This window comes from Ursus maritimus, unplaced genomic scaffold (assembly GCF_017311325.1).
Source record: "Ursus maritimus isolate PB19 unplaced genomic scaffold, ASM1731132v1 scaffold_16, whole genome shotgun sequence".
NCBI lineage: Eukaryota > Metazoa > Chordata > Mammalia > Carnivora > Ursidae > Ursus > Ursus maritimus.
The window spans coordinates 7,956,327-7,971,914 of record NW_024424008.1 but is presented as its reverse complement, the minus strand read 5'-3'; the positions used below and the strand labels follow the sequence as shown (position 1 = coordinate 7,971,914).

At 36.9% G+C, this 15,588-nt stretch overlaps 1 protein-coding gene across 2 annotated transcripts in view; it reads left to right on the top strand.

The window, feature by feature from the left end:
- The window catches only part of FCHSD2 (FCH and double SH3 domains 2), a 266,698-nt gene that overhangs the window by 196,015 nt on the left and 55,095 nt on the right, over positions 1-15,588 (top strand). For both annotated transcript variants that reach the window (XM_008707312.2, XM_008707313.2), the window contains exons 9-10: positions 2,949-3,071; positions 15,150-15,245. In XM_008707312.2, the coding sequence (XP_008705534.1) occupies positions 2,949-3,071; positions 15,150-15,245 (219 nt within the window). The remainder of the gene's footprint in view (positions 1-2,948; positions 3,072-15,149; positions 15,246-15,588) is intronic.

The following is a 15,588-nucleotide window of genomic DNA, read 5'->3' as shown; positions in this document are numbered from 1 at the left end:
TTTTTTTCCTATTTGCTGCGTTTAAATGAAATGCCCCAGTTGTTTCCTGCAAATATGAGGTTAAGACCATCTACCAAGAGCATTTCTAAGACAAAACCATATTAGAAGAATTTATATGTTTCTTTTTTAACAAGTTCATGAAAAGCATGTCCTAAGTTAGGAATTCTTATTCAGACAACACCAGCAGTCTCACTGGGGATGTTGCATAACTACATGGAAAGGAATTTATACTGCCTATATTTAAAGTGCTTGATGGTGCCATCTGGTGGTGTAAGCACTCTAGAACGTGCAGCGTTATTCTGTGCTTTGGGGATAGAATGTGTGTATTTTTTAAAAATCAGTTTTATAGGGATGCCTGGGTGGCTCAATCAGTTAAGCGTCTGACTTTAGGTTTCGGCTCAGGTCACAATCTCAGGGTCGTGGGATTGAGCCCCGCGTGGGGCTCCGCGCTCAGCAGGAGTGTGCTTGGATATTCTCTCCCTCTGACACTTCCCCTGCTCGCATGCATTCTCACTTTTTCTCTCTCTCTAATAAATAGATAAATCTTTTTAAAAATCAGTTTTATAGTAAATGTTTAATGGACTAGCCAGACATAAGATGTACAAAGAATTTATCTGCTGTAAAACCTCCATTGAGGATTCTTAGATATGATACCAGAACATAAACAACAAAAGAAAAATAGCTAAATTAGACTTCATTAAAATAAGAACTTTTGTGCATCAAAGGACATTATTGGGAAAGTGAAAAAATGGCCCACAAAATAGGAGAACATATTTGGAAGTCATACATTTCATAAAATATATGTATCCAAATATATGAAGAACTCTTACAGTTCCACAACCAAAAGACAAACAACCCAATTTAAAAATGAGGGAAGGACTTGAATAGACATTTCTCCAAGGACGATATACAGATAGCCAATAAGCATATGAAAAGATACTCGACATTATTAGTCATTAGATAAATGCAAGTGAAAGCCACAATGAGATACTGCTAAGATGGCTTGAATAATTTTAAAAAACAAACAGAGAATAACAAGTGTTGAAGAAGATGTAGAGAAATTAGAACCTTCATACATTGCTAATGGGGATGTAAAATGGTGCAGCCACTGTGGAAAAGTTTGGCAGTTCCTCAAATAGTTGGACATGGAATTACCATAGGACCCAGCAATTCCACTACTAGGCATATACCCAAGAAAATTGGAAACAGATGTTCATACAAAAACTTGTACATAAATGTTCATAGCACTATTATCCATAATGACCAAAGAGTGGAAACAACCCAAATGGCCATCAGCCAATGAATGGATAAACAAAGTGTGGTATATCCATACAAGGGAATATTATTTCGCCATAAAAAGAAGTGAACTCTTAATGCATTGATGAACTTTGAAAACATTATGCTACCTGACAGAGTCAGACACAAAAGGACACATGTTCTGTGATTCTATTTATATGAAATGTCTAGAATAGGTGAATCCATAGAGATAGAAAGAGTAATGGTTGCCAGAGGTGAAGGGAAGGGGGGGCATGGGAGTCACCATCTAATGGATATGGGACTTCTTTTGGGGCAGAGCAAATGTGCTGGAATTAGATAGTAGTGGTGGTTATACAACACTGTGAATGTACTGAAAGCCACTGAATAGTATACTTTAGGGGCACCTGGGTGGCTCAGTCGTTAAGCATCTGCCTTCAGCTCAGGGCGTGATCCCGAGGTCCTGGGATTGACCCTGCATTGGGCTCCCTGCTCTGCTGGGAGCCTGCTTCTTCCTCTCCTACTCCCCCTGTTTGTGTTCCCTCTCTCACTGGCTGTCTCTCTCTCTGTCAAATAAATAAAAATAAAATCGTAAAAAAAAAAAATAGCTAAAATGGTGGATTTTATGTCGTACAAATTTTACCTCAATTTTTAAGGTCTCCATTGATTGGCAAAAGTCCAGAACTTTTTTTGATTATTATTATTATTATAGATTTATTTTGCCCATAGTTGTTGCTAATATATGCTATTTGTTCTACTTTTTTTTAGCTTAACATTATTTATACATGCTTTTGCAACTATAGTTACCACTGTTTCTGTTGGCATATATATTTTAGTCATTATATATATATCATAGCTTGATTATTTTTCAAATGGTGATTTTCTTTTTTTTCTTTCAATTTCAGTGAGTCCTACTCTTAAATGCTTAAACAAAGAATTTTTAAAACTCCTTAGAGACATTTCATTGGTATTTCTTCCCCAAAACTGTACTTCCAAGTCACTTTTTTAAAACTATCTCTATTGTGTTTTTTTCACTGACTGTTCTATAGTAAGAATATACTAACTTATAATCCTAAACAATGGATGAGGAAAAAAGGAGATTAGGGTTTCCTGGGTAGCTCAGTCGGTTAAGTATCTGCCTTCGGCTCAGGTCATGATCCTGGGGTCCTGGGATGGAGCTCCGTGTCAGGCTCCTGCTTCTCTCACTTCCTCGGCCATTCCCCCTGCTTGTGCTTTCTCACTCTCTCTCTGTCAAATAAATAAATAAAATCTTTAAAAAAATGGAGATTAATGTTTGCACATCTACTCTGTTTCAGGCACTGTGCCTGGATCCTTTCACATCCATTGTTTCATTCAACTCCCACACCTACTCTGTTGTAAAGTGACTACAGTGGTTGACATAGTTAATAAACAGACAGACAAAGATCAGAGCCTAGCCACTTTGTCTCCAAGTTTTGTTCCGTTCCCACAGTTCTACCAATAATGGATTTTCTCTTTTTTAGTTCCTATTTATTAGAAGGATTCAACATTTTCCCAGGTAATTGTTTACTGTTTACATGTATGCATACATAACAATCTTTATCTTTTGTCCATTCATTATTAATGGATTTTAAACTAAATTTACCTTATGAACACTAAGCATTATGTATCAGAGCTTTGTCATAATTTTTTTGCTTTTGTTTACTCTCTTACAGGCTCTTGATGGAAATGTGTATGATCACCTGAAGGATTATTTAATAGCCTTCAGCCGGACTGAGCTAGAGACATGCCAAGCTGTGCAGAACACATTCCAGTTTTTATTAGAAACCTCCAGCAAGGTAAGTTACCTTTAGTGAAATACGTGATGTTATCCATTTCAGAATCTAAAATGTTTTTGTATATAAACAAAATGAAGGTACCAACACATTAGAAGAATGCTTTAAAGGGCAAATTTCCTGGAAACAGTGTTCCTTCTAACAAAGTTGGAGGGTGTTCTCTTCTCCTTGATGAGTTGGCACAAAGGGGAAAAAAGGGAGATGATGATACAGTCTAGATCAGGACATGAGTCTGCTGCCATGTATGTTGCTTTTGAGAAGAAATGATTTAAAGAGTTTTACCTTCCACTCAAAATAAATTTTGAATTCACTCAACTCATTCATATGGGGGAACAACAAGGTCATGTCTCAGTACAAAGAATATTAAAAGGGCACAGAAAGGAAAGTAGCAAAAAGATTTTATAATTGTTAAAGAAATGAATACTCAATCTTGTTTTTTTAAAAACTAACCTTCTATATGCTGTCATTCTTTGATAGTAATCTTTTTATTCAAAAGTGTTGAGATCCAGCAGCTTTACGGACATGTTCACACTGTGTGCAGAGAAAACAAACCAAATTGTTTGAATTCTTGAGGATCTGACAGATTAAAATTTTTTGCAGCAGAAAAACTGTCCTTTTGAAGATAAATTGTTCTCGTGATTAGTAATGTTATTTTTATTCTGATAAATGCATAGCAAATATTTCCTGACTGCATGCATTTGTAAAAATATATTCATTTTATAACGGCTATTTTTAAAGATCCAGTTCAGGCCTCTTTTTTTGGCAGGGGAAGCAGGAACTGGCTAATACCTTAAGATATTGTTTGGAAAAGAATCAGGGTTTCTTAAGGAAAGAGCCATAGACTCTCCTTCCTGAACACCTCATTATGTATGTATTGTTGTTTTCAGTGTACCATAGCTATAATTCTATTTTTAGAAAAACATTTTAAAATATAAAGTTGATATGGAAATATAAAGACCACTAGTCTGGTGCTTTGAAATCCTGTCATACTTCTATTTTCCTTTATTTTTACTCTCCAGAACCTAATACAAGGTGTAAAAGGATTGCTGTATGGAAAGAAGGATAGGCAGAAAGATGGATAGTTTTGTGAAAGCAAATGTAAAAAAAAATGTTAATCGGGGGTACCTGTGTGGCTTGGTCGGTTAAGTGTCTGCCTTCAGCTCAGGTCATAATCCCAGACTCCTGGGATCCAGCCCTGAGTTGAGCTCCATGCTTAGCAGGGAGTCTGCTTCTCCCTCTCCCTCTGTCCCTCCCCCTGCTCATGTGCCTACATGCCCCCCGCCAAACAAGTAAATAAAATCTTTTTTTTTAAGATTTTATTTATTTATTTGACAGAGACAGCCAGCGAAAGAGGGAACACAAGCAGGGGGAGTGGGAGAGGAAGAAGCAGGCTCCCAAGCGGAGCAGCGAGCCCGATGCAGGGCTCGATCCCAGGACCCTGGGATCACGCCCTGAGCCGAAGGCAGATGCTTAACGACTGAGCCACCCAGGCGCCCCTCAAACAAGTAAATAAAATCTTAAAAAAAAAGAGAGAGAAAAGAAAAATGTTAATTGAAGAATCTAGGTAGTGTGTATATGGGTGTTTCCATACAAGTCTTTTTATTTTAATGTATGTACATTTAACATTTTCCATAAGAGAATATTAGGGGAAAGAGTCTATAGAAAGATCTTGGCTTTGTTCCATTTATGGAGTGGTTGATTTTTGACTAGTGATCAAATTGTTTATATTTTTGATCCATTCAAGGTTTCTGTTCCTTTTTTAGTACATTTTGATAACTTATACTTTCCTAGACAGTTGTCCATTTCATTTATCAAAGTTGACGGTATATGTTTGTGTATAAACTTGTATGCCTCTGCAGTTGTCTCCTTTTTCATTTCCGGTATTGTGTGTGCTTTCTCTCATGTGGATCAGATTTACCAGTCTATTTTATTAATCTCTTCTAAGAGCCGGGTTTTGTTTTACTCCTCCATGTTGTTGTTTTTTTCCTTAATTTCTGCCTTTATTATTTCCTTCTACTTTACTGCAGCTTATGTGCTTATTATTTTTCAGGCTTCTTTTTGTATTAGATCCTGTTTTAGTCTTTCTTGTTTTCAGGTAAATCCATCTAAAACTAAAAATTTTCTTTTTCTACTTTAACTGCATTATATATGTAGGGCTATTTGTTGTTTCTGCCTTCTTCCCCCTTGTTAGCCCATGAATTATTTAAAAAGTGGGTTTTCCCAGTTTTCATTCAGTGGGAGTATGTAGTAGGGTAACGTTTTTCATTTCTAATTTTATTAGAAATTATATTTTGTTTTTATTTTATTACATTCTAATTTTATCAAGGAGATTGTCCCCTTGGACGAAATTGTCTGAAATCTCTTTTTCTGAGAATAAGTTAGATTGGATACACTACCTTTAGTTTATAAAGCAGGTAAGTATATAGTCTTTAAAAATAACTAATATTTTACACAGCACTCAATTTTCTGGGCGTTTTTAGCACATCCTCTAAGGTTGGTATTATCATGCCCATTATATAGAGAGGAAAACAGACTCAAGAAGTTTATGTGGCTGCCCGAGGTTGCACACTCACTCACACGTAGCATTTTCCAGGCTCTACTACTATACTGTGTTATCTCTCTAACTTGTATTATTTCCATAAAAATAAATTTAAAATGTATAAACTGATTTGGACACATAAAGAGATAAGCTTTCATTTTCCTCTGCAGTCACTCATGAATATCTTGCTCCCCAGGGATGAAGTACAAATGAGATGCTCTTCTGTTTAGATTGAAAGTAAGAATGATGTAACTAGGGGAGATGAGCCCTTTTGTTCCAAATACCAGGAGAGCTCATAACTCCAAGTTTTATGCCATGTGCTTTTCTGTTACAAAGAGCTTGTAACACTATTCTTATTACACTGCTAGAAGAAATGCAGTGATCTGATAACCCAAAGAGAAGTTTGAAACTCTTTAGGTTTTTATTCTACACCATTATTACTTTGTCTTCTTGGGGAAGGAGTTTATTCTCCCCTCCCCACCATATCTAAATCATAACTGTACATATTCTCAAAGATACTTTGGGATAATCCGTACTGACACACTGTAGCTGTTACAGTGCTCTCTATATCTTTCATCGCCTAAAGTGAAACACCTGGCCCTAGGAGCTTTCGTTTAATTTTAATTATTTATGAAGCTTGCTTTTCTCCTTAATATTTTATGAAATGCTTTTTATATGTAACTGAAGCAGATGTTGTCATAAATATTTTCTCTAGGATAGTAACTCCAAAGGTAATTCTGCTGCTCTTTATAGTTTGTTCATGTGTGCTTGCTTCCTGTCTGCTGAAGGAAACTCCTACTAATTAGTAACATAGCTCTGCAAACAATTCAGAAAATAAAACTGTTATTCTGTATTTCCTGGGAAATTAAATCGTCTATTATTGCCATTCTTAATACTTCGAAGACTAAGCGAAAAAGTAAACTTAATAAAATGAAGGGGAAAACTACATGATCATCTCAAAAAACACAGGGGGGGAAAAGACAAAGGAAAAGCATTTGACAAAATTAAACATTCTTTTATGATAAAAACATAAATTAGAAATAGAAGGGAACTTTAACAGATAAAAGGCATTTATGAAAAACCTACAGTTTGCATCGTGCTCAGTGGTAAAAATCTGAAAGCTTTCCCTCCTGAGATAAGAAACAAGACAAAGATGCCCATTTTCCCCACTGTACTGGAATTCCTAGTCAGATCAGTTAATCAAGGAAAAAAAAAATGGGGTGCCTGGATGGCTAGTTGGTTTATCGTCTAACTTTAGCTCAGGTCATGATTGCAGGGTCCTGGGATTGAGCCCTGCATCAGGGAGTCTGTTTCTCCATCTCACTCTGCCCCTCCCCCCACCCCTGCTTGTGCTTGCTTGAGCACGCTCTCTCGCTCTCTGAAACAAATGAGTAAAAACTTTAAAAAAAAAAGAAAAGAAAAAACAGAAGGCATCCGAATTAAAAGGGAAGAAGTAAAATTACCTGCATTTGCAGATGACATAAATAGAAAATACTATAGAAACCACAAAAAATGTACTAGCGCTAATAAATGAATTCAGCAAAAGTTACAGACGTAAGATCAAAACATGAAAATCAGTTGTGTTTCTATACTCCATCAATGAATAAACCAAAAGAAAATTAAGAAAACAATTCCAACTGTAATAATATCTGAATAATACCAAGAATAAATTTAAATAAGGGATTGAAAGACTTGTGCATTGAGAAACTACAAAACATTGCTGAAAGAAATTTAAGAGGACCTAAATAAATGGAAGTAATAAATATTTATGGATTGAAAGATTTCATATTACTAATATTTCAGTATTCCCCAAAGCATTCTACAGATTCAGTCATTCCCTATCAAAGTTCCAATGGCTTTTTTTGCAGAAATGGAAAAATCAGTCCTCCGAATTCATACGGAACTCTAAGGGGCCCTCAATAGCCCAAAAACAACATTGAAAAGAAAAAACAAAGTTGAAGGACTCATACTTCCAATTTCAAAACTTACTGCAAAGTTAATCAAAGTAGTGTGACACTAGCATAAGGATAGAATATAGACCAATGAAATAGAATTGAGAGTCCAGAAATAAGCCCAAACATTTATGGCCAATTGATGTTCAGCAAGGTTGCCAAGACCATTTAGTGAAGAAAGAATAGTCTTTCCAACAAAAGGTGTAACCACATGCAAAAGAATGAAGTTGACCCCCTGCCTCACTCCAAATACAAAAATTAACTCAAGGGCTGCTTGGGTGGCTCAGTCAGTTAAGCATCTGCCTTCGGCTCAGGTCATGATCCCAGGAGCCTGGGATCAAGTCCCACATTGGGCTCTCTGCTCAGCGGGGAGCCTGCTTCTTCTTCTCCCTCTGCCTGCTGCTCCCCCTGCTTATGTGCACACTCTCTCTCTCTCTCTCTCTGTCAACTAAATAAATAAAATCTTAGAGAAAGGAAAAAAATTAACTCAAAATGAGTAAGTGACCTAAAGCTATAGAAGAAAACATAAAGGTAAATCTTTATGGCCTTGGATTTGGCAATATGTTTTTAGTTCTAATATTAAAGCACAAGCAACCAAAGAAAAAATAGATAAGTGGACTTCTTCAAATTAAAAGCTTTTGTGTATCAAAGAACACTATCAAGAATATGGAAAGGACAGCCCATAGGAGGGGAAAATTATTTATTGTAATTATTTACTATTTACTGTTTATTATTTAAAATTATTTACAATCATTGTCTAATAAGGTTTTAATATCTAGAATATATAAAGAATTCTTAAAACTCAACAAAAAGACAAAATGACCCAATTTCACTATCTTATGGGAGATTGAGATAGAGCCCTATCTTGGGCTCGGCTTTCAACAGGGAGTCTGCTTGAGATTCTCTACCTCTCCCTCTGCCCCTCCCCCTGCTCACTTGCTCTCTCTCTCTCTCTCTCAAATAATAAATAAATCTTAAAAAAAAGAAGATATACAAATGGCCAATCAGCACATAAAAAGATGTTGAACATCATTTGTCGTTAGAGAAATGGAGATCAAAATCACAATGAAATACCAATTTTTACCCACTGGGATGGCTTTAATAATTTTAAAAAACCAGACGCACAGAGAAAGTAACAAACAAGTGTTAGCGAAGATGTGGAGGAATTAGAATCCTCAAGCATTGTTGATAGGAATGTAAAATAGTGCAGCCACTATGGAAAACAATTTCTCAAAAAGTGAAACTTAGAGCCACCATATGACTCCACTTTCACTTCAAGAAAATTGAAAACAGGTATTAAAACAAAAAAATCATACATAGATGTTGAAAGCAGCATTATTCATAATAGCCAATAAGTGGAAACCTGAATATCCATCAACTGATGATTGGATAAATAAAATATGGTATATCTATACAATGGAACACTATTTATCCATAAAAAGGAGTGAACTGCTGATATATCATACAACATACATGCCATAGAATAAAATATATTGATAGCCATACCATATAAAAAGATGCTGCTGTGGACTGAATTGTGTCCCCCTAAAATTCATATGTTGAAGTCCTAATCCCGATTACCTCAGATGGTGACTTTATTTGGAGACAGGGCCTTTAAAGAGGTTATTAAGGGGGCGCCTGGGTGGCACAGCGGTTAAGCGTCTGCCTTCGGCTCAGGGCGTGATCCTGGCATTATGGGATCGAGCCCCACATCAGGCTCCTCTGCTGTGAGCCTGCTTCTTCTCTCCCACTCCCCCTGCTTGTGTTCCCTCTCTCGCTGGCTGTCTCTACGTCTGTCAAATAAATAAATAAAATCTTAAAAAAAAATTAAAAAAAATAAAGAGGTTATTAAGGTAAAATGAAGTCATATGGGTAGGGTCTGATCCAATGTGACTGGTGTCCTTATAAGAGGAGATTAGGGCACAAACAGACACAGAAGGAAGACCATGTGAAGACACTAGAAAAAGATGGCCATCTACAAGTCGAGGAAAGAGGCCCTCAGAAGAAACCAATTCTGCCAACACCTCAATCTTGGATTTCTAGTCTCCGGAACTGGGAGGAGTTAGATTTGTTGTTTAAGCCAACCAGTCTGTGTTACTTTGTTCTGGCAGCCCCAGGAAACTAATACAGATGCTTATCCTCATTATTAATCAAAGAAATAGAATTTAAAATCAACACGAGATTCTATTTTATACCTATAAGATTGACAAAAATATAGGCAGGACTGAGTATTGGTGAGAATATGGATTAGCAGAAAGTCATAGACTGCCCTGGGGAGTACAGAGTGGTATATCCAATTTGTAATCATTTGACATTATCTAGTCCATCTAAAGATGCACTCAGCTTGTGGCCCAGCAGTTCCACTCCTAAGAAATTATCCTAGAGAAACTCTCGTACATGTGTATCAGGACACTTGTGGAAAAATGTCCATAACAACTTTCTTTATAAGATTTGAACAAGCTAGAACCAGCTATCCACAGTAGGATGAATAATGGATTACTATACAGCAGTAAAATTGAAAGATTTGTAGGTATATGCATTAATATGCATGAGACTTACAAATACGATGTTGACGAAAAAGCAAGTTACAAAAGAATACAAACACACTAAGATGCCATTTAGAGTTCAAAAATACCCAAGAAAATAATATCATTTTGAGATACATCATACGTAGTAATAATATTTAAAAGAAAAAAGAGAGCGAATGGTTAAATTCAGTAGGATGGTTACTGCTAGAGTGCACATTCTCAGAGGGGGTGATATTCCCCCAAGGGAGTAAAATTGCTTCCAGATGTTTAGAGAGGGGTTAAATATTACAGTAGACCACAATATGTACATACATACAGTATATTTGTAGTATTAAAAGCAATGAGAGGGTAATTAGGGGAAAAAATATCTAAAGAGGCTTATGATAAGGAGGGCATTGGCAATACGGGTATTCCCTTTTTTTTTTTTCTTTAAGATTTCGTTTATTTACTTGAGAGAGACAAAGAGCATGAGCAGGGCAGAGGGAGAGGGACAGGAAGACTCCCAGCCTAGCAGGGAGCCCAACGTGGGGCTCGATCCCAGGATCCTGGGATCATGACGTGAGCCGAAGGCAGACGCTTAAACAACTGACACTTTAAACAGGTGCCCCAATATGGGTATACTTTTACTTAATCTCAGCAGTGGATAGACAGGTGTTCTTAAACATCGGTTTATTGAATGCTATTTTAGGCAACGTCACTGTGCTAGGTGCTGAAGGATTCATCTGTAGCAAGGTTTAAAACTTCATCTCAGTTATTACAAGGAATGACAGAGGGAAACAGGAAGGGAGTGGAGGAAGGATTACAAGGGGGGTGAGGAAACCTTTGATAAGAATCTATTCACTCTCTTGGTTGTGATGATGTTTTTACAGGTGTACAGCTATATTAAAACTTATCAAATTATACTTTAAATATATAGTTTATAGTATGTCAGTTATACCTCAGTAATACCTTTAAAGAGAGAGGGATTGGGCATATATCCCAGGGAAAAGGAACATTTATTTTCACACAAAAACTTGCACACAAATGTTCATGGTAGTTTTATTCATAATAGCCAAAAAAACTGGAAATTTTTAAATGCCCTTCATTGAGTGAAGGGTCAAACTTGGTATGTCCGTACTGTGGGACACTACTCAGCAATAAAAAGGAACAACCTGTTGATACATGCAGCAGATTCAGTGAACTTCAAGGAAATTATGCTGAGTTTTAAAAGGCAGTCTTGAAAAGATAGGCGCTGGGGTGCCTGAGTGGCTCAGTCAGTCAGGCCTCTGACTCATGGTTTTGGCTCAGGTCATGATCTCAGGGTCATGAGATTGAGCCCTCTATTGGACTCTGCACTGAGCGGGGAGTCTGCTTGAGATTCTCGCCCTCTGCCTCTCCCCTTCGCACATGCTCTCTCACTCTTTCCCTCTCTCAAATAAATAAATAAATAAATCTTTTTTTTTTTAATTGATATGCTGCATGAGTCCATCATATAATAATTGTGAAATAACATGTCCTAGAGCTAGAGAACAGGTTGGTGGTTGCCAGAAATCAGGTATGAGGAGAGTGGATATAGCTACTTTGGAGCAGCATAAGGGAGTTTTGTGGGTGGTTTAGTTCAGTGTCTGATTTTGGTGCTGGTTACATGAAGCTACCCATGTGATAAAATTGCATAGACCTCTACACACACACACACACACACACACACACCTCAAATCAGTTCATGTATAAATGGTGAAATCTAAATAAGCTCTGCACTTTGTACCAGTGTTTATTCCTGATTTGATATTTACTATAGTTATACAAGATGCCAACATTGGGAGGCACATAGGGAACTCTTTATGACTTCCTTTCAAAATAAACCATTTGAGAAAAAGACCAGCGACTAACCTAGTACCTCTAGTGTCCAGATTTTGTTTTCTAAATACTTTCTCCTCTCGTTTAGGGATGGGGGAAGGAGACAGGGCTTTTGAGGAAGGTAGGTGTGATTCTGCAGGCCTGGGGCATGAAATACATAAGATAAACCTTAAATGAGTTGTCATAATAAAAGCCAAAGAAACTAGCAAAATTATCAAAAACTACTAGGTCATGTGAAAAGGACCCAGGAAGTGATCTTACTGGCCAAAGATGGGATAATTTTAGCATCACTAATAATTGCAGTGAACTAAAACACATTGAAGATTTTTAAAGCCGTGTCTTCATAATAATAATTTATTAAACTTATAATTAGGCATTCTTTGGAGGTTTCTAGGGAAACAACTCAGTTGGGAAACTAGATAATAAAGGGAAAGAATTAACCATTTATCTTGTCTTCCTTATACAAACTGTACCTCAAGGTAATTAAATAGTCAACTTGCAAAGTTTCTTTCATAGAATTATTCCAGCTAATAAATGAAAAAGGAATGATAGAATTCCTTGTTTAGAATAATAGGAAAAAATAGAAAAAATATCTAGTTTTTGCATCCTTTTATAGATTTAGGCATTTATCATCATGGGCCTGTTATATTAGTTTCCTAGGGCTACTACAAGTTACCATAAACTGGGTGGCCTAAAACAACAGGAATGTATTCCCTCTGAGTTCTGGAGCCTAAAAGTCAAAATCAAAGGATCAGCACAGCTGCATCCCCTCCAACTGTTTTAGGGGAGAATCAGTCTTTGCTTCTCCCAGCTTCTGGTCGCTGCAGGCCTTCTTTTGCTTGTGGCCACATCACTCTAATCTCTGCTTCTGTGGTAACATTGGCTCTTCTGTGTTTTTTTCTGTGTGTCTTCTATACAAATACTTATCATCGGATTTAGGGCCCATCGAGGGAATCTGGAATGATCTCAAAATCTTTAACCTAATTACATCTGCAAAGATCCTTTTCCAAATGAGGTAACATTCACAGGTTCCAGGGTTTAGGACTTAGACCTACCTTTTCAGGGGCTACCATTCAGCCCACTCTAGCAGTTAATATCATAAAAAGAGGTAAGTCAGAGGCAACCCTCCTCGGGGAAGTAAACATCACCTTGCAAGAAACAAAAAGCAAAAAAACCCTGAATGCAGTCAAGCATCAATTTATAGGACATATAGGAAACAACGCTACAAGGTTGCAGTCAACAAATTCAGGCTGTGGGAAATGCTACAGGACAAAAATGAAGTTTCTTCGACAAATAAACTACAAGAGAGAAAAAAAGAGATGGAGGGAGGAAGGAGCCTGTATATGAAAGGAACCTAAGCAGCAGTATCCACATGTAGTGTGGGGGCCTTGTTCTGATCCTGATTTGAAAGACTTAAAAATATGAAACAATCAAGGAAATTTGAACAGTTGGTTGTGGTTTTATAAGCATTCATTGTAAATGTTAATATGGGTAGGGTTTTTAAAAGAGTCCTTGTCTTTTAGATATCATACTGAAATATTTATGCATGAAATGATATGTCTGGGACTTGCTTCAGTATAGTTGGGGGTGGAAGAGGTAGGTGGGTTTATAGCTGTCTCTACTTTTATATATGTGATAATAAAAGTTAAAAATCTAAAAAGGTTGTAACTATAAGGGTGATCCCTCCTAGCTTTTTCTGCATGGCGATTAGTGAGGCTCTCAGGGCTGTGTCAAGAGCTTTCGCAGATTAAAACTGGAATCCAGGAAAGGAAAAAAATGCATTTCCCTTTAGAATATTTTTATTCAGCCAACCTTGCCTGACAAAATTCTCCCAAGCTCTCTTCACCCCATCTCACCCCATCAGTCTGGATTAAATATCACCTCTTTTGTGTTCTCCTAGTACCCTCTACATACCTATTTTCACAGTGTATTTAATTGTGTATGGTCTGGTTCTCCCACTTCCCAGATTATAAATTCCTTGAAGATGCTAACCTTGTTTATTCATCTTTATTCATCTATATATTGCCCTCACCCCTGCATTTAACACTGGGCTTGGTAAACTCTATCAATAAATGGCTTTTGAATGAGCAGTAAGGAACTGGGTTTGTGCTGGTAAATAAAATGTAAAATATAACCCCTGCGTTCTCTATCTCTTCAGTGAGCTCTTTCCCCAGGACTACGAAGGTATAGCTACTGAGCTTCCTAAAACTTTCTTCTTCTTCTTCTTCTTCTTCTTCTTCTTCTTCTTCTTCTTCTGCCCATCCACTGGCAGAGGAGCTAATGGAAGATAAGCAAAATGGAAAATGGATTTCTGGACAATCAAATGTTGCTGATGTCCACCCTTTCCCAGGGTATATAGTGCAGTGGAGTCTTTTCGGATGGCTGTCTTTCTGTACTATTTGTTTTGCTGCATTCTGTGTATCAGTTTCCCTTCTATATGAATTTCTTGGTATGCTTTAAGATGGTAATTAGAATGTAACCTCCTAGGGACACCTGGCTGGCTCGGTGGAGCACACAACTTCTTGATCTTGGGGTTGTTGGTTCAAGCCCCAGACTGGGTATAGAGATTACTGGCAAATGAAAAAAAAAATCTTAAAAAAAAAAAAAAGAATGTAAATTCTAGAAATGATGTCAAGAAGTACTATAAAAATACTATTTTGTGGGTGTCTGACTGGCTGAGTCGGTAGAGCATGCAACTTTTGATCTCGGGGTGGTGAGTTCAAGCCCCACTTTGGGCATGGTACCTACTTTAAAAAAATTGTTTTACTGCTATTTTGTGCTGTGGAAGGGGTTTACTGGCAGTTTCCTAGCGGATGACAATGTCCATATAGCAGACTTTAAGAGGTCTACAAAACTTTATAGCTGGGAGAGACCTAAGGGACTAATGTGCTTCCCTGTTCTCATCCCACTGCCCCCATTAAAAAGAGCAACGTTTTGTATAATTGCTATCTTTTTGCTGTCTTAAAATATTGCATATTATGTAGTCCCCAAATCTGGGCTAGTTTCTGAACTAGTACTTTCCATATTTAGACTATTGAGAAAATAGGACACAAGTAACAACTGTTATCTGAAATGAAAAAAATGTGTACTTACCATTTTCTTTTGATCACATAGCATTGGATGATTTCTCATTTTTGGAAAGCAGAATAAAGCTTAAACTTTAAAATATAATTACTGGACTTCGTAACCTTATTAAAGACTTAAAGATACTTTATTTTCTCTTTAGGTGGTACGGGACTATAATCTTCAGCTGTTTTTACAAGAGAATGCTGTATTTCACAAACCCCAGCCCTTCCAGTTCCAGCCCTGTGACAGTGATACTGTAAGGGAATTCCAGATTTTCATTCCATTTGTTTTTAAGCTATGTTTGTGCTCAAATAACCGTTATCCTTGGAATGGGCAGAAAAAGCTGAGTGTGTCTCCTTAATTTTATAACAAAACTGTGAGTATACAGAAAAACTGACATTTCTCCTTTCTAAAATGCGACTAAAACCCAGTATCTTTATGCTAGCAACTTAAATGAGGTTAAGGTATAAGACATGTAACTAAAAACCTGTAAACTGAACAGAGGGAAGAAGAAAAAATACTCAATAAAATTTTTTTTTCAATTCAAATACAAATTATACTTTCTGTCTATGAAATTCTTCACATGTACACACTTCCAA